The sequence below is a fragment of the Tachypleus tridentatus genome, chromosome 2, assembly GCF_004210375.1.
Source record: "Tachypleus tridentatus isolate NWPU-2018 chromosome 2, ASM421037v1, whole genome shotgun sequence".
Classification (NCBI taxonomy): domain Eukaryota; kingdom Metazoa; phylum Arthropoda; class Merostomata; order Xiphosura; family Limulidae; genus Tachypleus; species Tachypleus tridentatus.
This window is the reverse complement of record NC_134826.1, coordinates 12,567,217-12,594,687: the sequence shown is the minus strand read 5'-3', so window position 1 is coordinate 12,594,687 and position 27,471 is coordinate 12,567,217. Positions and strand designations below refer to the sequence as shown.

At 37.3% G+C, this 27,471-nt stretch overlaps 1 protein-coding gene and 1 long non-coding RNA gene across 2 annotated transcripts in view; one reads left to right on the top strand and one right to left on the bottom strand.

Annotated features, from left to right (window-relative positions):
* Positions 1-619: 619 nt before the first annotated feature.
* On the top strand, positions 620-12,953 carry LOC143238316 (methyl-CpG-binding domain protein 2-like). The gene is made up of 5 exons (XM_076478420.1): positions 620-759; positions 5,104-5,401; positions 5,953-6,043; positions 11,711-11,868; positions 12,428-12,953. Exons 1-5 carry the CDS (start codon positions 665-667, stop codon positions 12,524-12,526), a joined length of 741 nt encoding a protein of 246 aa, XP_076334535.1. The 5' UTR covers positions 620-664; the 3' UTR covers positions 12,527-12,953.
* The window catches only part of LOC143238322 (uncharacterized), a 37,980-nt gene continuing 20,729 nt past the window's right edge, over positions 10,221-27,471 (bottom strand). Inside the window, exon 2 of the long non-coding RNA XR_013020521.1 lies at positions 10,221-10,447. This is a non-coding gene — a long non-coding RNA (uncharacterized LOC143238322). The remainder of the gene's footprint in view (positions 10,448-27,471) is intronic.

Here is a 27,471-nt window from a genome sequence, read left to right as displayed (position 1 = left end):
GAGGGGGAAGATACCTTAACTATAGTGTTTGCAACTATGACAACTATTAAATTCTTCATAATACTTCTCTTTGTAACTCATCTCTGAATTTTAGTAGATTATGCTTAAGGCTCAAAAAGCAACATATTGGAAACCAAAAGGCGTAAATCGTGATGACGAGAAACCTCTTTGTCAACTTGAAGATGATCTAGGAAAGTCGAAACTTTGTTCTCTGCTTTATTAGTAAAAGTGTTAATACTCATATCAACCGTCCTGAGATATACAAAAGGTGTAAAATTGCATAAGAAAGTTATATGCATATTTCTGATTGTTCTTCACAGTTTAAATATGTTTTCAAAACATTCCATCATAAGAAATAAATTGTCAGCCAGATTACATTTATTAATTATCAACTACATTTATTCATATATGTACGTAGAGAGAGCGAGAGAAATTTAGCGATATCTTTATTAAAAATCATTGCAAATGAAAAACATACTATCTAACTCTATGTGATAATATTCTGCAAAAAGTGATTTGGGGCTTTCAAATTTAGTATTTCACTTTCTAGTATTTTCCTGTAAATATTTCAATGTATTCCATTAGAGGGCATTTCATGGAAATAAGTTGTATTATTACAGGTGTGCCCAAAATCTTACTGTTGGATGCGTTAGATTTTCAAAACATGGAATGTTCTGCTTTGCCCAACGGATGGAAACGAGAAGAAGTAATCAGGAAAACAGGAATTTCAGCAGGAAAAATTGATGTATACTATTACAGGTGAGTGTTAAAAGTTATCAAGCTTGAGTTAAAGTTTAAAATAAATTATTTAATCAAAAAGTTAGGAACAATGTTGTGTGATGTAAGTTTAAACGACGAATTATACTTACAAGTTGCAGCGTACAAAATGATTAGTTTATATTGTCACGTGATACCCCGGCGTATTTATTCATGCCGATATACTAAAATGTAGACGAAGCAATGTAAATTGAAGTAGAAATCTAAATATCCAAGACTTTGCTTGAGTTTATTAAATTATATTTATGATGAATTGTTAATGAGTGAAACTACTTGCTTAATATTAATAACTGTACTTGAGGTGTTTGAATGGAAATTAGATACAAATTACAATGTAAAATCTGTGTCTCGGAAAATAACTTATAACCCAGATTATCAAATTCAAACAAAGTGTGAGAAAGCAATAAATGCCAATGAATAAATTATACAGTGAATTAACCATTTTATATTAAAGTTTCAAGGTTAAGAGATGGAAAAAGCTGTTCATTGTTATGTGTATCTATCGTGTGGACCTGTGCTACACACTCTTGGAAGTTGCATAGGTTATTAATTTCAGTGATTTTGTATACACTGTGTGTGAGCTACATTATGGTCTAGTTCATAATATTAGATCAGCACTAGGCAGTAGGAACGCTGACTAGTTAGCATAAGTTTGATTTTACTTTATGAGAAAAAGTAGTTGTATATATTTTTTAGGTTTTACACCACATGTTTATTTCATACACCACTTATAGATATACTAAGAACATCTATATGCCTTTCAGTTGGTAACATATTATAGTATTTTTTAGTATACATAGAAAAATATTGTATCACTCTAATAAATTCTCAGTCAGGTTCATCTTCTCTTCCCTTTTGGACCAGTGGAGCTTTTGTTGACTAATTTTAGGAATATAAAACTATACAGTTGTTTAAAACTGGTAGTATCATTATTTTAAACTGCTAGAGAGAATGAATTTGGTGGATTAGAATAAAATTTGGCAGTATGCAACAAACTAAGTTACCCCACCTACAAACACTTGGTGATGTTAGTTAAGTTTGATCCTTCCATAATTCACATTGATTGCTGTTACTAGAATCTTTCTTAAAATTTAATTTTATAACAGAGAAACAGCACTTGTGAAAAAACAAATTTTAATTTTATATGAAAGTATGGTAAAATATTAAGTAAAGGATAAAAATGTTGTATGGGACAAATGCTTTTCATGTGATAGAGTGATTAGTCAACTAAGATAGAATAGTTTTGTTTGGTAAAGAATTGTTTCATTTTAACATATATCTTCACTTGAATTCAAAACTAAATTTATATCAATTTTAGGACTCCTTGAGTTTTACTCTTGTTTATTATGGTTTGTTGGTCCGATACCTTACAGCTTCCACCTAAACAGTTTATGTAAACATTGATACTTCAGAAACATATACAAAACTATAAGTACAACTTGCTTCTTTGGACAATTTACAGATTAACTTGTTTTGTGGGGTTGTGGGCGAGTTCATTGTTAGGTACATAAATTTCCTTTGAGCTACAGTTGTGAAGTGAATTATGTCTGAAAGTTGCAGTTGACCTTAAGGTCTTGGGTGTTGGTGGCTGTGAAGAGGATTTTGATTTCCAAAAGGATTTAGATCATTTAGTGAGTTGGGTGAATAAATGTTAGATGTGTTTTAATTATATTATATGGAAGATATTGGATGTGGGTTATCTTAATTTAAATTATAATATAGATGGGAATAACCTTAACAGTGCTATGAAGGAAAGGGTTCTTGGTGTGATAGTTGATATGTTTCTAATACCTCTAAGCAGTGTGCTATTGTTAGTGGTAGAGCAAATAGGTTATACCTACATAAATATTGAATACAAGCTTAAAGAAGTTATCATTTCATTATATAGATTACTGTTAGGCCATACTTGGAATACTGTGTTCAGTTTTGGACTTGTTACCTTAGGAAAGAAATCAAATTGATGGAAAGAATTCAGAAGGGTTGCTAGAATGATTCCTGGGGTTTTTATGTGATGAGAGGCTGAAATCTATGGAATTGTTTTCTTTTGAACTGTTTGTTGTTGATATAGAACTGACCACTGATAACAGTACGCATTAAGCACATGCTGTGTAAGGCTATTAGCTAATAAAACATGAGGATATGATACCAAAACATGATATAATTTGTACTGGAAGAAATTCACAAAATACATTGTTATGCTAAAGTTACAGTTAATATGTATAGAAAGCTAATATATAAGAACAATTTGTATATATTAAGGTACAGCTATGTAACCTCAGGTGTGATTCATATTATCTTACATAATACACACACACACTGATACCTTGATATACAAAGTAGATGGATTCCTGGAACTTTGTATATTGCAAAACTTATAACATTATCACAAAGAGAATGTGTTCCCAACCTTCATAACTTACTATTTAATGCTATAGACACTTCATAACTTACCATTTATATTTTATACTCTCCAAAATTGAAACTAAAAACTGCCATAAATAAAAGAAACACATTGTACTGTCATTGTAGTTCTGTTCATGACTTTGGTTGAAGAAGGTTTGTGGGATTATGTTTGGGAGGGATGACAAGATCCATTGATGATCAAAGTTCAGGTTGATGGGTGAAGAGGAAAATTGTTTTAGAAGAAGAAATGAAGTGTAGACTGTTTTACCTTCTTCTACTTCAGTTACCAGTTGTAAGAATCCAACCAAACAGATATAACTTGACAACCAAGAAAATATCTTAAAAAACAATATGTGACTATGTTGATGTCCAATGCTTAAGAGTCCATTTGTTATTGTAATTTTACTCTTTATTTATATTTTATTGTAGATAAATTTATAACATATTTATTCATTTCAATTTATTATTTTAGTTTCAGGTTTCTGTCTAAAATAATGGTTAAAAAAAATCCAAAGTTTGTTGTACCAAAACTTTGTTTATGAAATATATGCATGTCAAGGTATTACTGAACATCTGTTTTATAATAATTTCTTAATGACCCAAAGAATAGATTTACAGCTAGAAGAATTTAAAATATTTTTTGAAAGAGAAGTAACCACATAATGAGACTGTTAAACAACTTCAAACTAAATAACACAAAGATCTTTAGTGTTCTTTGTAGAAGCATAAAAATTTGCAGTGAAGTACTTATGGGTCTTGAAACCCAATCTGGAGCAACGTTCTCATCTGCTAAATGAAGGCTGTAGTTACAAAAGACAACCCACTGTGGTTAAGCTGGCAACATCTGATACTCTTAAGAAAACTAACAGGGATTTGAAGTTGATAAATCTTATGGGTTTGCACCTTAAAATCACTTTTAGTTTTTATGACAATGAAGACCACCAGAAATAAAATTAGAATAGTTCCTTAAATGTGCTCGTGGAAACTAACATTCACAATTTAAATATCCATCAAAATGTGTGGTATAAGTCTGAGCTTACAGACCACCCAATACAAATTAATATTCTAAAGTACATTTATATTACATTGCAAAATAGTATACCTTAATAGGTATATTTTAAAAACATATTTTATATTTACATTGTTTTGCGGTACTAGTTGAAATATTCATGTGGACTGGCATTTGGTAACCATTGGTCTGAGGTTCACCTCACCATCCTTTGAAGAACTTGAGACAATAGAAGTTGTGGTATCTATAAATAATACATTATCATGGCCCTCAGAAGAGCATAATCCATAATGGAGGAAGTAGTTTCAAAGACATCATGGGACTTTCTAACATCATTCTTATAAAATGTAGTTAACTCATAAAGGACAATGAGTAAAGTGCTTTCAAAGAAATAAACTACACTTTTTATGAAGTAGTAAAAATATAAGTGATAGTTCTTGACAACGTTTAATTTGTTTTTTGAAATGATAACTTTGGGCAAGTGAGATTAGTTCATGTTCTTGTAACTTTTATAATATAGTTAGATATATTGTTCTGAATGGTGGAAGGCTCCTTTCCCATTATTGATATTTATATATTGCCAGTATGTTTTAAGTTATATTAAGTGAAGACTTTATTTAATGGGATCATTTTGACTATTTTAAACTAGATTGGAGGTTAATTTCAACATTTTGGTTTTATTAAAAATTTTCTCAAGTACTTATTTTAGTAAAATGTTAAGGTGAAAACATGGATTTTAGTATTTTGGTCTCAGAAACTGATTTATAGGTTTACATTATTATAAAGGGTTGTGCCATGTTTAACATTTGTTATCATATATTTTCAATTATTTTATGACTTATAATAAAACAAACAAATTAGGAAGTGCACAGTTGTTGTAAATAATTACCATAAGTTTGTGCTTTGTATTGCAGTCCAACAGGCAAAAAGTTTCACAGTAAACCCCAACTTGCCCGATATTTAGGAGATGTTGTGGACCTCAGTACATTTGACTACCGTACTGGTAAAATCAATTCAATGCTTCTTAGAAAAAGTAAAAGACAGCGTGGAATGCAGTTTGATTACAGCAGAGGAATCCGTAATGATGCTTCACTTGTACCCCCTATTCGACAGACTGCATCAATTTTCAAACAGCCAGTAACTGTTTTGAAGTCGCAAGAGAGCAAGGTTCGCAACGACTTCAAGCATGGTCCTCAGGAGAAGCCCAGACAAGTATGTGGTCTGGAAGCAGTATTTCCAACTCTAGGGTGTTTATTAGAATATTTATCATTCAATAAGTTATAAAAATAAAAAACTCCTAACATTTGATTATCTTAATCAATGGTTCTAAAACATTTTATTTATATAGATTTATTTATAAAATTGTAAAAGAACATGACAATTTTTTTTTTTTTCCAGTCATCTTAACAGTTCAGATGTTTGTAAGTTTTATAATGTGCAGAATGAACTGCAATTATTGTTAACCTAAAATATGGTTGTTTAATGTTAACAATGAAAAACTGCTTAAACTTTTGTAGTCAACTGGTTTTTTACTTAAACAAAGATATAATTTGCACAATAAAAAAACATGTCTGAAGTTCACTTGTGTAATAAATATACTTTTGTTTATTAAATAGATAATTACAAGCTTGGAAATGCATACTTACTAGGGTTGCTGGTTCTGTATACAAGTTGGAAGTATGTAGACACTTTAGTAAATTTTACAGACAAAAAAATATGAAAAGTTAAAGTATTATAGCACATTTCATGTCTTTCTGATATAGCTTTTTTGGGAAAAACGACTTGAAGGTTTACAAGCATGTGATAGAAACGAGGAGACCTTTGGACAGTTTGAATTACCTAAGAGTATAAAAGGTAATATAAAATTTGTTCTTGGTATATTGAAAACTCCTGGATACTTCAATCAAGACTGCAGATTTACTGCTTTAGTTGAAATAATTATCAAATTGAAAGAAACTGAACAGAGGTAGAATGGATCTCTTAATGTATAGTAAATTACTAAGTTAGTGTAACTTAAGATTAAATCAGCAGTATCAACACTATAAACTAAACAATGTGACACAGAGCTACATACAAAACATAATTAAACAACTTTATTATCTCAGTAAGCTTGGTATCAAATTGTAGTTCATAATTCATATTTTTGTACTGTTTTTAACAAAGTTTTAATTTCTTAATTTTAACAGGCACCCAGGATTAATAAATAACATCATTTCAAAATGAGCTAAAACTATTTTTAACATTTTCAAGTTGAACTAAAATTCCATGCAAAGTTTTATGAAAAGAATTGCAAACTTAATGATGCTTTCTTGACTTCCATAGTAAACTTAGATGTAAGTGTGTTGTTGATCTAGCATAGTTTGTTGTGTTCTTGGCTGTTTGTTCCCACTTTTGTTCACAATAGATACAAAGATCTTCACCTTGGCATTAGTGGGATAATTCTCATCAGTTTGATTAGTGGTACTCTACTGCTTTTGGCCCCTCTATGGATTCCTGTATATGGTGAGGGGACGTCCCAGAAGATGTTCTGTACTGTCAGTTTACCTTCTCTGGGATATGAACATCCACCTGTGTGTTTGCCGTGTGTGGTGACCTGTGAAGGGGAGGAGAGGATCTTGGTGGTTGAGGGTCCAACTCTAACAAACCAGACACTAGCTAGTCCATTTGGGCCAGGATCAACTGAGTGCCAGCATAGGATATCCTCAACGGATTAAGTAGACATTATCTTTGACACTGGTGTTCGGGTATAGTGCTCATGAAACCCTGGTGTCACTGCAGTGACATTATATGGTACTGTAGGGCTTCATGGTGGGTGGGGTCAGTGGGCACTGAAGTATTCTGTTTTTCATTATGGATACCCCTCAAGTAAAAAAAACAAGCATGACAGCATAGAGAAAAATCTGACTACTGGCAAACGACCACACATTGATGACTCTGTGTGGTCAAACTCACAACTTTATCTGTCCCATGATTTTTAATTATACGTTCTTTAACTGAAAACCCCTTAGAGCACATCTCCATTTTTTTATTCAGAAGGATTTAGAAGGGCTTGTTGGCTCTCCTAAATTGGTAAAAAAATTATGTCTGGGGACATTTTAGTGGAAACATCTTCATCATAACATTCCAAACTCATATTGAAATCAAAGGCAAATGGGGATATACCCACTGAGGTTCCTCCTCATTCTACTTTGAATTCTTCCAGAGGAGTTATAGTTGAGAGGGATGTAAAGACCATTCCAGAGTCAAAGGTCCTCGCTGGTTTCACCAGCCAAGGTGTTACAGTCGTGCGCCAAATTTTTACTCATAGAGATGGGATTATGGAGCCGACAAATGTTCTTATATTAACATTTACAACATCATGTCCTCCTACCACAATCAAGGCAGGATATCTGAATTGTGAGGTACAGCCTTATATTCCTAACCCTGTTAGATGTTTTCATTGTTAATTATTTGGTCACTCAAAAACATCTTACAGTGGTTCCTTGACATGTGCTTGTTGTGCTGTTAAAGACCATGATGCTTTTGAATGCCAACTAGAATAACATTGTGTTAACTGTAATGGTCTACATCCTTCTTATTTTACTTCTTGCCTTAAATGGGTGGATGAGGAAGAAGTACAAAGTCTCAAGACAGTTCACAATATTACTTATCCAGAGGCTCAGAAATTACTATTCCCAATTCCAACTCGGACTTATGCTGCTGTAATCCATTCCACTACTACAGTAGGAGTCCAGGCAGACCTTTTCGTGTCTCCTACAGAATCCTTAACAGTGCATCTTACTCTAGTACCCTCCAAAATCAACAAAGTTAACAAATGAGTATCTGCTTCCATCTCTGTCCCTACCACATCTTCCAGTCACTGCTCAACCTCACCTTGTTCAAGCCCAGGTGTTTCTAAGGGGTCTTCCTCTATTGACACCTCAAAAATTAAACGAACCATTCATTTACATCCTCAATCACTGGAAAGTATGTCTACAAACTCCAACCTGCCTATTCGATCCAGAGCAGGATCACTAGATAGTAACGGACCCACATCCAGTAAAGAAAAAAAGCGAGGTCACAAGCAGAAGGTCTCCATGCCATATTCTCCTCCAAAATAAATAAAAAATGGCCACACTAATCCAATGGAACTGTCGAGGTTTTCAATCAAATGTGAATGACATCAAGGATTTGATTGACTTTTATCATTCCAAATGTCTTTCTTTACAGGAAACATTTTTAAAACCTACTAATACAGTCAAAATTTGACAATACTCCTGATACTGAAATGACAGGTCATGTGTAGGATAAGGACATGGGGGAGTAGCACTGCTGGTTGATCAACATGTACTCATCTGGTCCTTGTCATTGAATATGCCCTTGGAAGCTGTAGCCATCCGTATCTCCTTGGGTCGTACCATCACTATTTGCTCCATGTACCTTACCCCTGGAAAAAATTATCACCCATCAGACCTTGATACTCTTATTGAGCAACTGCCAACCCCCTTTTCAATTTTGGGGGATCTTAATGGGCATAATCCCCTCTGGGGTGTTTCTAGTATTGATGTGAGGGGTCATGCTATAGAGCATATACTCTTGAATCACAACCTGTATCTCTTCAATACTGGTTCTTACATTTATTTTCATGCACCCAGTCAGTCATTTACTGCTATAGATCTTTCTCTCTGCTTGCCTTCGCTTTTCACTTGCTTTTCTTGGGAGGTTAACATCAATCCATGGGGTAGTGATCATTTTCCTATGATATTAAGAGAGAGATTGACCATGGTCAGTGCCACCTGACCCATGTGCTTCAGTGGAAGTTGGACCAGGCCAACTGGCCCTCTTTCACTGCTCTCTTGGAACTTGATTCTTCCATCGATAGATGATTGTGTAGCAGCAGTAACTAACTGTATTGTCCAAGCAGCTTCTCAGTGCATCCCCAAAACCTTGACATCTTTCCCACAGCATCCCTGACCTTGGTGGAATTCTGCTTGTTCTATAACATGGAAAGCTCAGAAACGTACTTGGGATAAATTTCGTTGATATCCCACAACTTCAAACCACATTGTATTTCAGCAAGCCCGTGCACAGGTTCGGCATGTTTGGCATCAAAGCCAGAAGGAATCTTGAATTAAATACACCTCCAGCATTTCTTCAACCATCAGTTCATAAGTCATATTGGTTCAGATTCGGAGGGTGAGTGGAAGATATACTTCGGCCCGCCCCCCTCTCTCTCTTAATATTCAATGGCCATGAAGTTGCTGATCCTCAGGGCATTGTCAACAGGGTATTAATCCAGATCCAGAACTTCGTATTGATGATGATGTATTTCCTGTTTTCCCTGAGGCAAAGTTTGTTCTGGAGTCTTCAATCTCTCTTTCACTTCTTTGTCATCAGTAAACATAGCAGTGAAAATAAAACTTTTCTCTGACAAAGCTTGCTTCACATCATCGGCAGATGAGAGTAGATTTTTATCATCAGATTTCTTACAAATATCAACTCCAATCATGTTCATAAGACCATTTGGATCTCATAAGAGTAACATAGCACACAGAATCCTTAATACAGTCACTCAGAATGCAAGAAATCAATTGTTCTCGTCAAGAATACCAAAACGTGATGCCTTCCATCAAACTTCTTCATTTGGAAAGTTTGATATTTCTGTGGATTTGATACCAGGTATCATTCCTTCTGTTGGAGTACTACAACAATGTTGTAAATGCTTTGCTTTCACACTTGAGTTCTTGGATGACCTGCATCGTTTCTTTGGTGTCATGAAATCCAAGGGATCTTCAGAAGTATTGCTAGACATTTCTTCTTCATCTAATACAGTAGTATAATAAATCCTTCCTTTCTCTTTCTTCATGTCTTTAATTTTCTTTGTGGCTGTTTGTTACCAGCTTTTCATTCCATTTTAACCTCTGGGTCTAAACCATTGCATCCACACTGACATTAAAGGTATTTCACACACGTACTGCACATACACACTTTACACATGCAAGTCATTTTCCTTCTTTTCATGTATTAACGTCACTTTATCAGTAAAAAATCAGTACACTGACTAACTGGATGTCGATATCTGTATTAACGTCACTTTATCAGTACACTGACTAACTGGATGTCAATATCTGTTTTTTTCCCAGTTGTGGATCCAATTATTACAAAGGATGCAGCAATTGCCTGCATTTTTGTTCAATCAGTTTTGGGGAAAAGTGTCAGCTAGTAAACAATCTGGAATGACTTGAAAAACTAGGTTCCGTGAAATCCTGTGTGCCTGTTCTGTAAATGCACAATTAAAAAGAATTATTTTTAAAATTTCTGAATTTTATTTTTTTGTCTTGATATGTTTGTGCTCCAAATTTAACACTTCAAATTTTGTTACTTGGAAATTAGGCTTACACAGTTTTCAACTAATTAGAACACAAATTACAAGCAATAATATAAAACTTTATAATTTTTTACTTTATAGTTTGCTGATTTATTAATAAATTTGTTAAAACTATCAATGAAGCCCCTCCCATATGTCTGTGTTTTTCAAGATATCTAAAACAATTTTATGTGTCTGATGGACATGTTTATAACCAAGAGAAGACACAGATCCTGTACATAAATCACTACACATGGCATCTGTTTAGTTTCCAGATTAGCAGAGAGGTCCAGGCCCTCAAAAGAAGAGGTTCATGGATCTCTTGTGCAGGTGCTTGTTTTCTGACGTGTACAATAGTTTGTCTGTAGAAAACGAGACTAGCTCAGGTTTCACATAGAATGGAAGTATTTGTTAAGCTAAAATGAAAACAAAACATAAAAAACACAGTATTTTACCACAGAATGAACAAGTGATGGTGTACCTCGCTGACTTCTTTACTTATACATTTAATTGGTAGTTTATTAATGTGACTTGAAATAATTTTGTACAACTAGAGACCTTGAAATATTTTTATTACTAACAGTAATAACCAACATGTTGATGTCCTTTTTCATAGTTAACATGACCATTGTTTTACTCACTTAATCATGCTTTGTACTATTTAACCAATCAAAACCCAATGTTTTACAGTTAGGGAAACAGATACAGTGTGTGTAATATGTGTTATTAATGTAAACATTATTTCACCTTTGCTACACTGAGTAGAAATATTGTGAATTTTACTTTTTTAAAACTTTAATAGTGAACAATTTTGTATGAAGGTTTAGTATTCTTATATTGTTTCTTTCAGACTTAAAAGGTCCATAATCTTTCAGGAAAAAAATTTCTTATTGGAAAGTGTGTGATATTTTCACTGAATCTAATCAAATGATTATATAACAAAAACCAATACTTATCAAGATATACAAATCAAATTAATGATATTAGTACTTGTTATATAATATACATACATATGTATGTTGAGACATGTCACTGTATAATTTTATGTACACCAGTGTGTTAATAGTAGTACTATGCATTTCGAGATATACACCAAACCGAGACTGTATGATGTCAGTATTGATAAGTTTTATCTGGAGTTATCTAACTAGTGTAATTTGTTTAACTACCTTGAGGTGTTGGACCTGATTTAAATGAAGAAACTGTCCTGAGAAGCATTGCCACTGCTCTGCATGTGTCCAGTCAACCAGTTACTGGACAAACAGGGTTTTCAAAGTCCTTGTTGGAGAAGAAACCTGGCATCTATTTAAATCCAGATCAACCTTTAGTCCAGGTATGTGTTTTCATGTATTCATACATTTGGCTTTTCCTCATTGGAATAAATACTTAAAGTAGTATTCAGTTGGTTGCTATGTTTACTGTTCACTTCAGAAATATAAAGAAATAAACTTTCTAAATGTGATGTTCTCTGACAAACAGTTGTCTTCTTAATCTATACGTTTCTCTAAATTTCTAATTTATTTAAATCACTTTATGTGATACACATTTTAAATTGGTCTGCGAGTAACACTTACACATTCTTTGTTAAAGTTATGCTTGTTACAGAAACTAATATGTTGTAGTGAGATTAATAAATTGAGTTGTGGTCAGTGTGGGAGGTTGAAGTATATCGTTGTCAGAGCAAAAGATTTGAAATATATTGTAGTGAGAATGAGGGACTAGGGTGTACTGTAGTGAAAATATATTTTCTGGGAAGAATACTAAATATTCCTTGAACAAAGGGATTAGTTATTTTTGTACAATAGAGTTAGCATAAGAAAAGCATTTTTTAACAATATTTGATAGAGTAGGTGTTACATATAAAAAATAACAGTACAGTTCATGTCCATCAGGCACTGCTCGTGTCAGAAGATGACATTCTGAAACAAGAAGAACGAGTGCAGGTGGCAAGAAAGAGACTGCAGGAGGCTCTGAATGACTTGGAGGGATAGAAGACCACACGTGAGGCTCTGAATGACTTGGAGGGATAGAGGACCACACGTGAGGCTCTGAATGACTTGGAGGGATAGAGGACCACACGTGAGGCTCTGAATGACTTGGAGGGATAGAGGACCACACGTGAGGCTCTGAATGACTTGGAGGGATAGAGGACCACACGTGAGGCTCTGAATGACTTGGAGGGATAGAGGACCACACGTGAGGCTCTGAATGACTTGGAGGGATAGAGGACCACACGTGAGGCTCTGAATGACTTGGAGGGATAGAGGACCACACGTGAGGCTCTGAATGACTTGGAGGGATAGAGGACCACACGTGAGGCTCTGAATGACTTGGAGGGATAGAGGACCACACGTGAGGCTCTGAATGACTTGGAGGGATAGAGGACCACACGTGAGGCTCTGAATGACTTGGAGGGATAGAGGACCACACGTGAGGCTCTGAATGACTTGGAGGGATAGAAGACCACACGTGAGGCTCTGAATGACTTGGAGGGATAGAGGACCACACGTGAGGCTCTGAATGACTTGGAGGGATAGAGGACCACACGTGAGGCTCTGAATGACTTGGAGGGATAGAGGACCACACGTGAGGCTCTGAATGACTTGGAGGGATAGAGGACCACACGTGAGGCTCTGAATGACTTGGAGGGATAGAGGACCACACGTGAGGCTCTGAATGACTTGGAGGGATAGAGGACCACACGTGAGGCTCTGAATGACTTGGAGGGATAGAAGACCACACGTGAGGCTCTGAATGACTTGGAGGGATAGAGGACCACACGTGAGGCTCTGAATGACTTGGAGGGATAGAGGACCACACGTGAGGCTCTGAATGACTTGGAGGGATAGAGGACCACACGTGAGGCTCTGAATGACTTGGAGGGATAGAGGACCACACGTGAGGCTCTGAATGACTTGGAGGGATAGAGGACCACACGTGAGGCTCTGAATGACTTGGAGGGATAGAGGACCACACGTGAGGCTCTGAATGACTTGGAGGGATAGAAGACCACACGTGAGGCTCTGAATGACTTGGAGGGATAGAGGACCACACGTGAGGCTCTGAATGACTTGGAGGGATAGAGGACCACACGTGAGGCTCTGAATGACTTGGAGGGATAGAGGACCACACGTGAGGCTCTGAATGACTTGGAGGGATAGAGGACCACACGTGAGGCTCTGAATGACTTGGAGGGATAGAAGACCACACGTGAGGCTCTGAATGACTTGGAGGGATAGAAGACCACACGTGAGGCTCTGAATGACTTGGAGGGATAGAGGACCACACGTGAGGCTCTGAATGACTTGGAGGGATAGAGGACCACACGTGAGGCTCTGAATGACTTGGAGGGATAGAGGACCACACGTGAGGCTCTGAATGACTTGGAGGGATAGAGGACCACACGTGAGGCTCTGAATGACTTGGAGGGATAGAGGACCACACGTGAGGCTCTGGAATGACTTGGAGGGATAGAGGACCACACGTGAGGCTCTGAATGACTTGGAGGGATAGAGGACCACACGTGAGGCTCTGAATGACTTGGAGGGATAGAGGACCACACGTGAGGCTCTGAATGACTTGGAGGGATAGAAGACCACACGTGAGGCTCTGAATGACTTGGAGGGATAGAAGACCACACGTGAGGCTCTGAATGACTTGGAGGGATAGAGACCACACGTGAGGCTCTGAATGACTTGGAGGGATAGAAGACCACACGTGAGGCTCTGAATGACTTGGAGGGATAGAAGACCACACGTGAGGCTCTGAATGACTTGGAGGGATAGAAGACCACACGTGAGGCTCTGAATGACTTGGAGGGATAGAGGACCACACGCGTGAGGCTCTGAATGACTTGGAGGGATAGAAGACCACACGTGAGGCTCTGAATGACTTGGAGGGATAGAAGACCACACGTGAGGCTCTGAATGACTTGGAGGGATAGAAGACCACACGTGAGGCTCTGAATGACTTGGAGGGATAGAAGACCACACGTGAGGCTCTGAATGACTTGGAGGGATAGAAGACCACACGTGATCATAAACTTCATTCCTAATAAAACTATTATCAAAACTTTGTGACTCATTCTGAATAAGTGAAACATCAGTAGCCACTCGTTCACTTCACACAGAAATATTTTCTAAATTAGTTGTTATCAGTACAAGAGTTCATGTTTCATATACAGGATTTAGTATGACATATAAGATTGCCTTTGCTCATACAGTTAATTACTGTTTCAGTAGTATGACACTGAATATTTGGTTGTGTTAAATGTGATAGTCATTCAGTTTTCATTTCTAGTACCCTATTATTCAGATTCTTGTATTGGTACTATTAGTGTCCAGAGTTCCATGTTCGTCTTAGTTATGTTAGTACCCAGTTTTTCAAATTTTTGTGATGGTACTGTTAGTGTCCATTTGTTGAACTTATCAGCACTGATATTTTTTAGACTTCAGTTGTTCATTATTAGTACTAATAATATCCATGTATTGAGAGTCTTGTATTTCTATCAATAGTATAAAAGTGTTTGGTTTATTGTGTTTGCACTATTGGTTTCCTAAAGTTCATAGCACTGTGAGTGTTTGAGAATGAATTAAGTGTCAAAATCTTGTATGATGTGGGAAATAGACTATGTTAGAGACATTTAATATTAATATTTATTGTATGGAATGCATATATTTCACTTCAAATGTATGCATATAAACCTTATTAAAATAAAGCATTTCTTTACTTATTTTTGAACCATTTTTCTTTTTATAGAGTTATAAATTCATCCAAAAATTTTCAGATTTCTATGCTTCTATACTTTTCAGTGTATTTTAGCATCAACTAGTGATTAACTACCTTTCCTTACTTATGTCCAGAAAGCATTTGACCAAACTTCTATAAACTTTACTTTGGTGTAGGCATTCTCATGAGGAGATGTTGTTAGTGTACCAGTAATTTACTTCAGTACTTGATACATTTGTGCCATCCGTAATTAAACTATCTGTAATAATTAATTTGAGTCCATATTCCAATAAAAAAAAAGGTTAAAGCAGGATATGAAAGTATCTAAGGTGACACTTCAGACATTCATCTTACAAAAAGGATAAGCTATAATCTTTTTTTAATTCTATTCATTGTATTAGAAAAACATGTAGGTTCAAGAAGTCTTGATAAAAACAAATAAAAACCTAATAAATTGAGAGCTTTCAAAAGGTGGAGCAAACTTTTAATACTTTAACTTTACTCCTTATGGAAATGACTTAGTGAATCTATTAAAATAAATTATTAAATGTTATTCTGCATTATGAATATATTCAGATATTGTGATCAAAGGTTATGCACCTCATAAATTGGTATATACCAATGTTGGTATATTGGTTTACTTGTGAAACATAAAGCACTTGCCAGATAGTACATATTTATTGTGTATTTTGTTTCCCACTCATTAAATTGATATATATTAAATTGCATATAACACACATGCAAAGTGGTATATTGAGTAAATGTCTAACTCTTCCATTCTATTGTCAGTTTTTTAATGGAGGTGACAATGTGTAAAATGAAGTGTCTTTATGATCTTGTAAGATTGTTTAAAGATTATTGTTTGAGGGTCAGGAGGGTAATGAAGCAGATAACAGTAAACTGGCGGTAACGTAACCATAACAATTTTTACAGATTATGGTTTAAGGGCTAGGATGGTAATGATACATGTACCGGTAAACTGGTGGTAACGTAATATTTTTAGATTACTGTTTGAGGGCCAGGAGAGTAATGAAATGCATACCAGTAAACTGGTAATAATGTAACCATAACTGTTTTTAGGGATTCTGTTTGAGGGCCAGGAGGGTAATGAAATATGTACTAGTAAACTGATTTATTCAATAAGTAAGACTGATCCAACAGGTTTCTTTGTATTATAATTTGTTGTAGTGAAAGTAAAGAAGAGTGAATAATAGTTTGTCAGTCATGCTATATCTAGTACTAACAAGTAATTTCAACCAATACCATTCTTCTTCAAGCTGGCTAGAATACCATAGTGGTTGGTATAATTTAACTATTATAATTCATTACATGTCTGCCAAGGTCCAGTGATCTCTACTTATTAACCTATTGACTGCCAAGTATTTCAGCTGCTACAATACAATTCTAATGCTTCTTCATTTTGTAACTTTTTTCGTGACGCCATTTTGGATAGAAAGTGAAACAATTTGTAAGTAGGTCAAATGCATGTATGGTGCTGACATCTAGTGTTGACGTTAGGTATTATGGAGAATTAATTAACTCGTCCATGGCACTGTGTTACCAATCAGCTTGGATGAGTTATCTCGTCTACGGCACCGAACGTGTTAATGTAGAGTTACTCACTAAATGCTGTAACAATTTAAGCTAGTCTCTCAGAATGAAACCCTGAAATTTACTTTATTACCCTGGAATTAAACCTGTAGACAAAAGTCAAAACTTAAATGCACAAATTAACTTAAATCCTTTCAATATAGTAAATAATCTAAAACAAATAACAATTAGAAATAAGAGCTTAAACTAAATTAAGACTTCATTCATATTAAAACCTTTTCATTACTACAGCTTTGGAGCTAAACCTATAAATTATATCCATTTAGACGAGTTGACTTGCTTTATCCACAGTGTATACTATCTTGATATATGCATGACAGTTTTTAAATTCTATTGTATATAACAAATCACAAGTGCTAAAAGCTGTATATTTCTGTCACAGATCCCAAAACTTTTATTTCATACCTGTCGCACAGATTACTAATACCATATTTATTATTGTCACATTAAGACACCAGCAGGGTTTTAGGCCTCAAACCTTAAATCAGACAAACTCGTACAGCGGAAAACTTAAATCCTGTGTGAACTCAGTGTTAAAATACAAAAACAGTGGTGGTAAGTGGTTCACTAGTGAGGCTGAACACTTATAATGTTAAAATTCATATTTCTATAGTCCAAGCAGGCATCCATAGACAGCATATTGTTTAGCAACAAAACAGCTGAATAATTTGGCTTTATGGGGAACTTGTTCAATATGTGCATTTTCACTTCTCTTGCTTAGTGGAAAAGCCAATTATACAGGGGCACCATATTCTTGTCTATCTATCGATAAAATGTGGTTATTTTATTAAACAAAGCTAGGTATACATATATTATGAATTTGTTTAATTTTTATTTTAACCTAAATTAATTTTTTTTTAGTTTTTCTTATCATAACCAGTTTGTTTTTATCTGTGAGGTATGCTGCTATAGCACAACGATTCCTTTGGTCAACTGGTTGATTCTGTGAGGTATGCTGCTATAGCACAACGATTCATTTGGTCAACTGGTTGATTCTGTGAGGTATGCTGCTATAGCACAACAATTCATTTGGTCAACTGGTTGATTTTGTGAGGTATGCTGCTATAGCACAACGATTTATTTGGTCAACTGGTTGATTCTGTGAGGTATGCTGCTATAGCACAACAATTTATTTGGTCAACTGGTTGATTTTGTGAGGTATGCTGCTATAGCACAATGATTCATTTGGTCAACTGATTGATTTTGTGAGGTATGCTGCTATAGCACAATGATTCATTTGGTCAACTGGTTGATTCTGTAAGGTATGTTGCTACAGCACAATGATTCATTTGGTCACCTGGTTGATTCTGTGAGGTATGCTGCAATAGCACAATGATTCATTTGGTCAACTGGTTGATTCTGTGAGGTATGATGCTACAGCACAATGATTCATTTGGTCAACTGGTTGATTCTGTGAGGTATGATGCTACAGCACAATGATTCATTTGGTAAACTGGTTGATTCTGTGAGGTATGTTGCTATAGCACAATGATTCATTTGGTCAACTGGTTGATTCTGTGAGGTATGCTGCTATAGCACAATGATTCATTTGGTCAACTGGTTGATTCTGTGAGGTATGCTGCTATAGCACAATGATTCATTTGGTCAACTGGTTGATTCTGTGAGGTATGTTGCTACAGCACAATGATTCATTTGGTCACCTGGTTGATTCTGTGAGGTATGCTGCAATAGCACAATGATTCATTTGGTCACCTGGTTGATTCTGTGAGGTATGCTGCAATAGCACAATGATTCATTTGGTCACCTGGTTGATTCTGTGAGGTATGCTGCAATAGCACAATGATTCATTTGGTCACCTGGTTGATTCTGTGAGGTATGCTGCAATAGCACAATGATTCATTTGGTCAACTGGTTGATTCTGTGAGGTATGATGCTACAGCACAATGATTCATTTGGTCAACTGGTTGATTCTGTGAGGTATGTTGCTATAGCACAATGATTCATTTGGTCAACTGGTTGATTCTGTGAGGTATGTTGCTATAGCACAATGATTCATTTGGTCAACTGGTTGATTCTGTGAGGTATGCTGCTACAGCACAATGATTCATTTGGTCAACTAGTTGATTCTGTGAGGTATGCTGCTATAGCACAATGATTCATTTGGTCAACTGGTTGATTCTGTGAGGTATGCTGCTATAGCACAGTGATTCATTTGGTCAACTGGTTGATTCTGTGAGGTATGTTGCTACAGCACAATGATTCATTTGGTCACCTGGTTGATTCTGTGAGGTATGCTGCAATAGCACAATGATTCACTTGGTCAACTGGTTGATTATGTGAGGTATGCTGCTATAGCACAATGATTCATTTGGTCAACTGGTTGATTCTGTGAGGTATGTTGCTATAGCACAATGATTTATTTGGTCAACTGGTTGATTCTGTGAGGTATGCTGCTATAGCACAATGATTCATTTGGTCAACAGGTTGATATTTCAACAAATTTTATTGCACACTGTAGGGATTTAGACATTTTTTTTCGATAAAATTTGGAAACAAAACTACCGTTGCCTTGCAAATAATAATAAAATATTACTATTATTATCTTGACCCTTGGTATGGATTCCTGTACATGGTGAGGGGACCTCCCAGAGAAAGTTCTGTTCTTTCAATTTACATCCTCTGGGATCTAAACATCCAACCACGTGTTTGCTGTGCTTGGTGACACGTGAAGGGGAGGAGAGGATCCTGGTGGTTGAAGGTTCCAACCCTAACACACACCACTTTGGCCTTAAATTCCTGTAGGTGGGCAGCTTTGGGGTGACTCCTCTTGGGTCAGTTGGCTGGTCCTCTTGAGCTACGGTCAACGAATACCAGTGTTGGATGTTCTAAACAGGTGTTGTGGACATTGCACCTGATGCTGGTGTTTGGGTATAGTGCTCATGAAACCCTGGCGTTGCTGCAGTGTCCTTGTTTAGCATTGTAGTGCATCCTCTCATTGGGCTGCATAGTGGGTAAGATTAGTGGGCACCAAAATATTTTTTTTTTTATTATGGATCCCCCAAATAAAATAGTGAATAAACAGTCCATAGGTAAACGACCATTTCTTGAAGATTCTTAGCAGCAATCTTCAGCATCTCTTAACACCTGTACCTCATTTTCTTTCAGACAAACCTTTAGAGTAGATGTCTCTCTTTTTCATTCAGAATGGACTAGAGAGACTTGCTGGCTCTCCTGAGTGAGTAAAGAAGCTTTGCTGTGGTGACATATTGGTGGAAACATCCACATCTCAATACAGTGAATTCCTCTTGCATTCAAATGCAATTGGGGATATACCTATTGAGGTTATGCCTCATGCTACTTTGAATTCTGCACGAGGAATTATTATTGATGATGAGAAACCCACTTGAAATAACCTGAAGGTGCCCCAGGAAGGCCGAAATATTGTTCTCTCCTTATCAATATAAGTGTTAATACCTATACAAAGAGTTATTGTGGAGAGGGATTTGAAGAAAATCCTTGAGTCAGCGATTCTCGCTGGTTTCTCCACCCAAGGAGTTTTTGCAGTGAGGTGTATAGCCACTCACAAGGATGGAATTATGATACCGACCAGTGTCCTCGTTCTGACATTTACATCACCACATCCACCTGCCACCATCAAGGCAGGTTATCTCAATTGCAAGGTATGGCCATACATTCCAAATCCTCTCAGATATTTACAGTGTCAGCAGCTCAATCACTCCAGGACATCATGTCATGGTTCCTTGATGTGTACTCGTTGCAGTGGCAAGGACCATGATGCCTGTATGTGTAAAGCAGACCCTCAATGCAGCAATTTCAATGGCTCTCACCCATCCTACTTTTGTTCTTGCCATAAATGGTTGGGAAAAAAAAGAGGTGCAGTTTGAAAATTATTCAAAACATTACTTTCCCTGAGACACGAAAGTTGTTGTTTACCACTTCATCTCGGACGTATGCTGTTGCACTTTGTTCCACTACCACAGTGGGAGTGCAGACGAATCTATTTGTGCTTCCAAAAGAATCGTTCTCAAACAAAATGAAAAGTCTTTTACCTCCATGGTTAAAAAAGTTGATGAATCAATATCAACACCCATCTCTGTCCCTGACATACATTCCAGCAAACCCCAAGACCCACTTCCTCTGGCTCTGGGTACAGGCACTATCTCGGATACATCATATCTCACCCCAAGATGCAAAATGATCATTCGTTCACGTCATCAGTCACTGAAATCCTCTTCCAACAGCAATGATCTGTCCAATTGACCCAGAGCAGGATCCATGGAGGTTGACAGACCTCCCTTGAATAAAGACATTAAATAAAAAAGACGTGGTCGTAACAGAAGGGCTCTCCACCCAATTCGCCTACACATAAATAAAAATAACCACTTTGATACAATGAAACTGTGAGGTTTACATTCTATTTGGATGACTTCAAAGCAGTGATTGTTTCCGACCATTCTGTATGCCTTTCCTTACAGGAAACATTTCTGAAACCTGCCAATATAGTCACCTTTTGGTGGTTTTCTTTGTACAGAAATGACATGTTGTGTGATGGACAAGTGCTTGGAGGGGTAGCACTGTTGGTTGATTAGTGTATCCCCACCCTGTCTTTGCTACTCAACACACCCTTGAAGGCCGTAGCCATCCGTGTTTTCTTGGTTTGTACCATCACTGTCTGTTCTCTACCTGTCTCACCTGCGTGTTTCTCGTGCGTGGTAAGCCGTGAAGAGGAGGAGAGAATCCTGGTGGTTGAGAGGTCCAACTCCAACACACCACTTTGGCTTTGAATTCCTGTAAACGGGCAGTCTTGGAGAGGCCCCCAGATCAATCAGCTAGTCCATTTGGGCCAGGGTCAACTGAATACCAGCGTAGGACGTCCACAACAACTGTTGTGGACATTATATTATGTCTGTCACTGGTGTTCGGGTATAGAGCTCATGAAACACTGGCATCGTTGCAGTGCCCTTAAGGCACTGTAGTGCATCTCCTTGTAGGGCTCCATGGTGGGTAGGGTCAGTGGGCACCAAAACATTTTCTATTTGTTATGAATACTCCTAAAACAAAAAAAATAACTTGAAACCATCGTGACAAACCCGACTACTGGAAAACGACCACATATTCTGTACAGCCTAATTCACCACTTGAATCTGTCCCATAATTCCTAATTTTGCATTCATTAGGTGTCAAACCTCTAGGGCAGATTACCCCATCTTTTTTTATTCAGAAGGGCTTGGTGGCTCCCTAATATCGGTAAGAAACCTACGTTCGGGAGACATTTTAGTGCAAACATCTTCATCACAGCATTCCAAACTCCTCCTGACATCAAAGGCCTTGGGGGGACATACCCATTGAAGTTACTCCTCATTCCACTTTGAATACTCCTAGAGGAGTCATAGTTCAAATTGATTTAAGGACTGTCCCCTAATCGGAGATCCTCGCAGGTCTCACCAGCTAAGATGTCACAACAGTACACCAAATCTTCACGCGAAAAGATAATTCTGGAACCATCAAATGTTCTAATACTAACATTTACAGTACCACGATCTCCCACCACAATAAAAGCAGGATATCTGAATTGTAAGGTGCGACCTTATATTCCAAATCCTGTATGGTGTTTCCATTGTCAACGATTTGGTCATTCAAAACAATTTTGCCGTGGTTCCTTGACCTGTGTCTGTTGTGGTGGTAAAGACCATAATGCCAACTTGAACCACATTGTATAAACTGTAATGATACGTATCCTTCTTATTTTACCTATTGCCCTAAATGGGTAGAAGAAAAAGAAGTACAATGTCTCAAGAAGTTAACAATCTCACTTACACAGAGGCTCGAAAATTATTACCTATTCCATCCAGAACTTGTGCTGCTGTAACCCGTTCTACTACTACAGCAGGACTCCAAACAGACCTTATCCTATCCCTTACACAATCTTCACCAGCAAATCTTAATGAAACACTTCCCAAAATCAACACAGTTCACGAATCAGTGTTTCCTTCCATCTCTATCCTAACCACACCTTCCAGTCGTTGCTGAACTTCACCTTCTTCAAGTCAAGATGTTTCAATGGAGTCTCTCTATCTTGATACCCCGAAAATTAAGCAAACCACTCGTCCACGCCCTCAATCATTAGTACGTGTACCGATAAATTCAGACCCGACCATTCGAGCTGGAGCAGGATCCATAGAGGGCAATAGACTCGCATCCAACAAAGAAAAAAAAACGCGGTCGTAATCAGAAGGATTCTTTACCGTCTTCTCCTCTGAAATAATTGCACATGGCCACATTAATCCAATGAAACTGTCGTGGTTTTCTATCAAATGTGACCGACATCAAAGATCTGTTTGACTTTTATCATCCCATATGTCTTTCTTTGCAGGAAATCTTTCTACAGCCTACAAATACAGTTACTATCCAATACTATTCATTATACCTGAACGACAGGCTATGTGTAGGATGGAGACGTGAGGGAGTTGCATTGCTGTTGATCAGCATGTGCCCACCTGGTCCATGTCATTGACCACACCCTTGGAGGCTGTAGCCATCCGTGTCTCCTTGGGTTGTACCATTACTATTTTCTCTCTATACCTTACACCTGAAGCACATTATAATCAACCAGACCTCGATACCCTCATTGAGCAACCCCCTTTTTAATCTTGGGAGATTTCAATGGGCATAATCCTCTCTTGGATGGCCCCCTATTGATATGAGAGGGCGCGCCATAGAGCTTAAGCTCCTGAACCACAACCTGGCTTTATTCAATACTGGCTCTTACACATATTTTAATGCACCCAGTTAGTCATTTACAGCTATAGATCTTTCTGTCTATTCCCCTTTGTTACTCACTCACTTTTCCTGGGAGGTTGAGATAAATCCACGAGGTAGTGATCATTTCCCATTATCTTACAAGAGATTGGCTGTGATCAGTACCACCCGACCCATGTACCTCGGTGGAAGTTGGTCCAGGACAACTGTCTTCTTTCACTACTCTCTCGGAACATGATCATGCCATCTTATGTAAATCATCCAATGATGATTGTGTAGCAGCAGTAACCAACAGTATTATACAAGCTACTACTCGATGCATTCCTAAAACCTCGATATGTTACCTACAGCATCCCTGCCCTTGGTGGAATTTTACCTGTTCTAGCGCAAACATTTCAGAAGTGTGCTTGGGATAAATTTCGAAGATACCCCACGCTCTCAAACCGCATTGCATTTCAGCAAATTTGTGCACATGCTCTACAAGTTAGACGTCAAAGCCAGAGAGATTTTGGATTAAATACACCCCCAGCATTTCTTCAATCACCAGCACAAAAGTTATATTGGATAAGATCTGGAGGGTGAGTTGAAGATATACTTCTGCTCCTCTCTATCTTAATATCTGATGGCCACGAAGTTGCAGATGTACAGAGCATTGCCAATACTCTTGGGGACTTCTTCTCTCGTATATCTAGCTCTTCGAACTTATCCCTTTCTTTTTAGCCATTAAAAGACAGGCGAAGCATCTGCCTCTTTCCTTACCAACTGACCATTCCTATGACTACAATCGCCCTTTTACACTGATGGAACTCAAATTTGCTATTCATCAGTCTGGCAATACATCAATCAGAGCTGATAACATACATTATAAAATGTTACAACACTTTTCCTGGAACTCTTACTATTCTTTTAGTTGTCTTTAATCGGGTATGGCAGGAAAATGTCTATCCAGGTGCTTGGCGACAAGCTATCATACTTCCTATTCTGAAACCTGGGAAGGATACAATGATTCCTTTGAATTACCGTCCAATTGCTTTGACAAGTTGTCTCAGTAAGATCTTAGGATAATCAATGCCTGCCTCGTTTGGTTTCTTGAATCAAACAACCTCCTCTCACCTACTCGGTGTGAGTTCTGAAGACAACGCTGTATGATAGACAACTTAATTCGCCTTAAAACATCAATCAGAGAAGCCTTTTTTAAGGCGACAACATTTTGTTACTATTTTTTTATTTAGAAAAAGCTTACGATACAACATGGAGATATGGTATCTTACGAGACCTTCATTTGTATGGATTGCATGGCAACTTACCCCTTTTCATCAAGCAATTCTTCATGAAGTGCCGATTCCAAGTCCGTGTGGGCTCAACGCTTTCTCATTTTTTTCATTCAGGAACTTGGAGTCACTTAGGGCTGTATTCTGAGTGTCACACTTTTCATTATAAAGATTAATGCCATCAGTGAACAGCTAACCCCTACAGTTGCAAACGGTCTTTTTGTTGATTACTTTCACATCTCATGTCAGTCATCAAACATGAGGTTTATTAAATAGCAGCTACAAACTGCAATCAATCAGATACTGAAGTGGACCACGGCAAATGGTTTTAAACTTTCACTCTCTAAAACCATTTGTATACATTTCTGCCACAAACGGGGAATCCACCCAGAACCAAAACTCCGTCTTGATGATGTCTCACTTCCTGTCGTCCCTGAGGCAAAGTTCTTAGGTCTTATATTTGATTGTAAATTAAATTTTATATCGCATATCAAGCAACTTCGTATCAAATGTAAAAAAGCATTGAACATTCTCTGTGTCCTCTTTTCTACTTTGTGGCGAGCAGATCGATACTCCATGATCAAAATTTATCGTGCCGTCGTCCGATCCATACTTTACTATGGGTCTGTGGTTTGTGGTTCTTCCAGAACCTCAGCACTTAAAATGTTGGATCCTGTCCATCACTAGGGACTTCGGCTTTGCATCGGAGGTTTTGAACTTCTCCCGTGCAAAGTCTGTATTGAAATTTCATGAACCTCTTTATATATTTGCCGTTTGTAACTCTCTATTAATGTATGCTTCCAAACATCGATCCTTACCACAGCATCCTATCTGGAGTTGTGTTTTCCACTCACAATGTACCACACTTTTTAATAACAGAAAAACTGCCATTGTTCCTTTTAGTCTCCATATCCAGGCACAATCAGAAGAATTTGATTTCTCCTTGAATAACATTGCAGTTTTTCAAATCAGCCTATTCCACCATGGCAAATTACTGTCCCCAATTGTAACGTATCTTTGAGTCATCTGAGGAAAGCAGATACACCCAATTGGAAATATCACTCTTTTTTGCTGAACATCTTTCATGTGATCCATCCATTACTATATATACAGATGGTTCCAAATCGAATGACTCTGTGGGCTCTGCCACGGTTTGTGACAGTTCGATTGTGGCACATAGACTACCCCCACAGTTTTTGTTTCCTCTGCTGAATTGTTGCCATCTCTCTCGCCCTAAATCATATTGAATTAATGAAATATACAAATTGTACAATATATACGGACTCACTCAGCTGTCTATTGGCCTTGGAATCATTCCATGATAGTCACCACCCTCTTCTCATCAATATCGAAAACAAACTGGCCCATCTTTCTCTCTCATCTGTCTCCGTACAATTCTTTTGGATACCAGGTAATGTTGATATTTGTGGGAATGAGCTGGCTGACAGAGCAGCAAAGTCTGTCTGTTCTGGATCTATCATCCCAGTACCCATTCCATACATAGACTAGGGCTATAGTCCAGTTATCAAATCTAGACTGTACATCAGCTAACAGGCAACCTAAAATGAGCAACACAATAACAAGCTTTTTCAAATCAAACCTTCTCAAGGTCGTTGGCCCTCTTGCTTCTGTAAGGATCGAAGAGAGGAGGTTGTTTTTGCAAGGCTACGCAATGGTCACAGTTTTTCAACCCACCACTTCCTTTTATCTGGTACTGCTGCACCAATGTGTGGTCTATGTGGCACTCAGATCACAATCATCCACATTTTATTATCATGCCATCGTTACAACCTAGAACGACAACACCATTTTAAAGATATTTGTAAGGCAGGTTTGCCCTTGACTTTGGCCCATGTTATAGGTGATACTGCCCATCTCACTCATGTTTTTACATTTTTAAGAGCCATTGGTCTTTTACACTTAATTTAAGGTTTTTTTGTCGGACTATACAGTATTTTAGCATGATTTCTTTTACACGTTTTAATTTTTCTTTTGACTTGAACCCAAGACTGGAAAGGCCAACTTCAGATGACTGATTGCAAATTCGATCTTGATGCTTCAGTCTTCCTGGCAAGTTTTAATTTTACATATTTTAGTTTTTCTTTTGAACTGAACCCAGGACTGGAAAGACCAACTTAAGGTGACACAGCAAGGGTGTACTTCTTGCTTCAGTTTTACTGGCAGTTCCTAATTTTACATATTACCTCAATTGCCCTCTACCTATACTGTACCACATATTGTCTGGCACAAATAGCCTTGTAGCTTTGTGCCAATAAACTTTGAATACCTACCTACCTCTACCTGTCGCCTGAAGAGACCAATGATTAATCAGCCCTTGATGCTCATTGAACAGTTGCCTTTTCCCTTTCTAATCCTGGAGGACTTTAATGGGCCACAACCCCTCTGGGGAGGTACTGATATTGATGGGAGTGGTTGCTCCATGGAGCATATGCTCTCTGATCACAACTTTTCTCTTTTCAGTAGTGATTCTTGTACTTATTTTCATGCACCTAGTCAGTCCTTTACTGCTATTGATCTCAATTTTCTCCCCTTTACTATTCTCCCACTTTTTTATAGATAGTTGA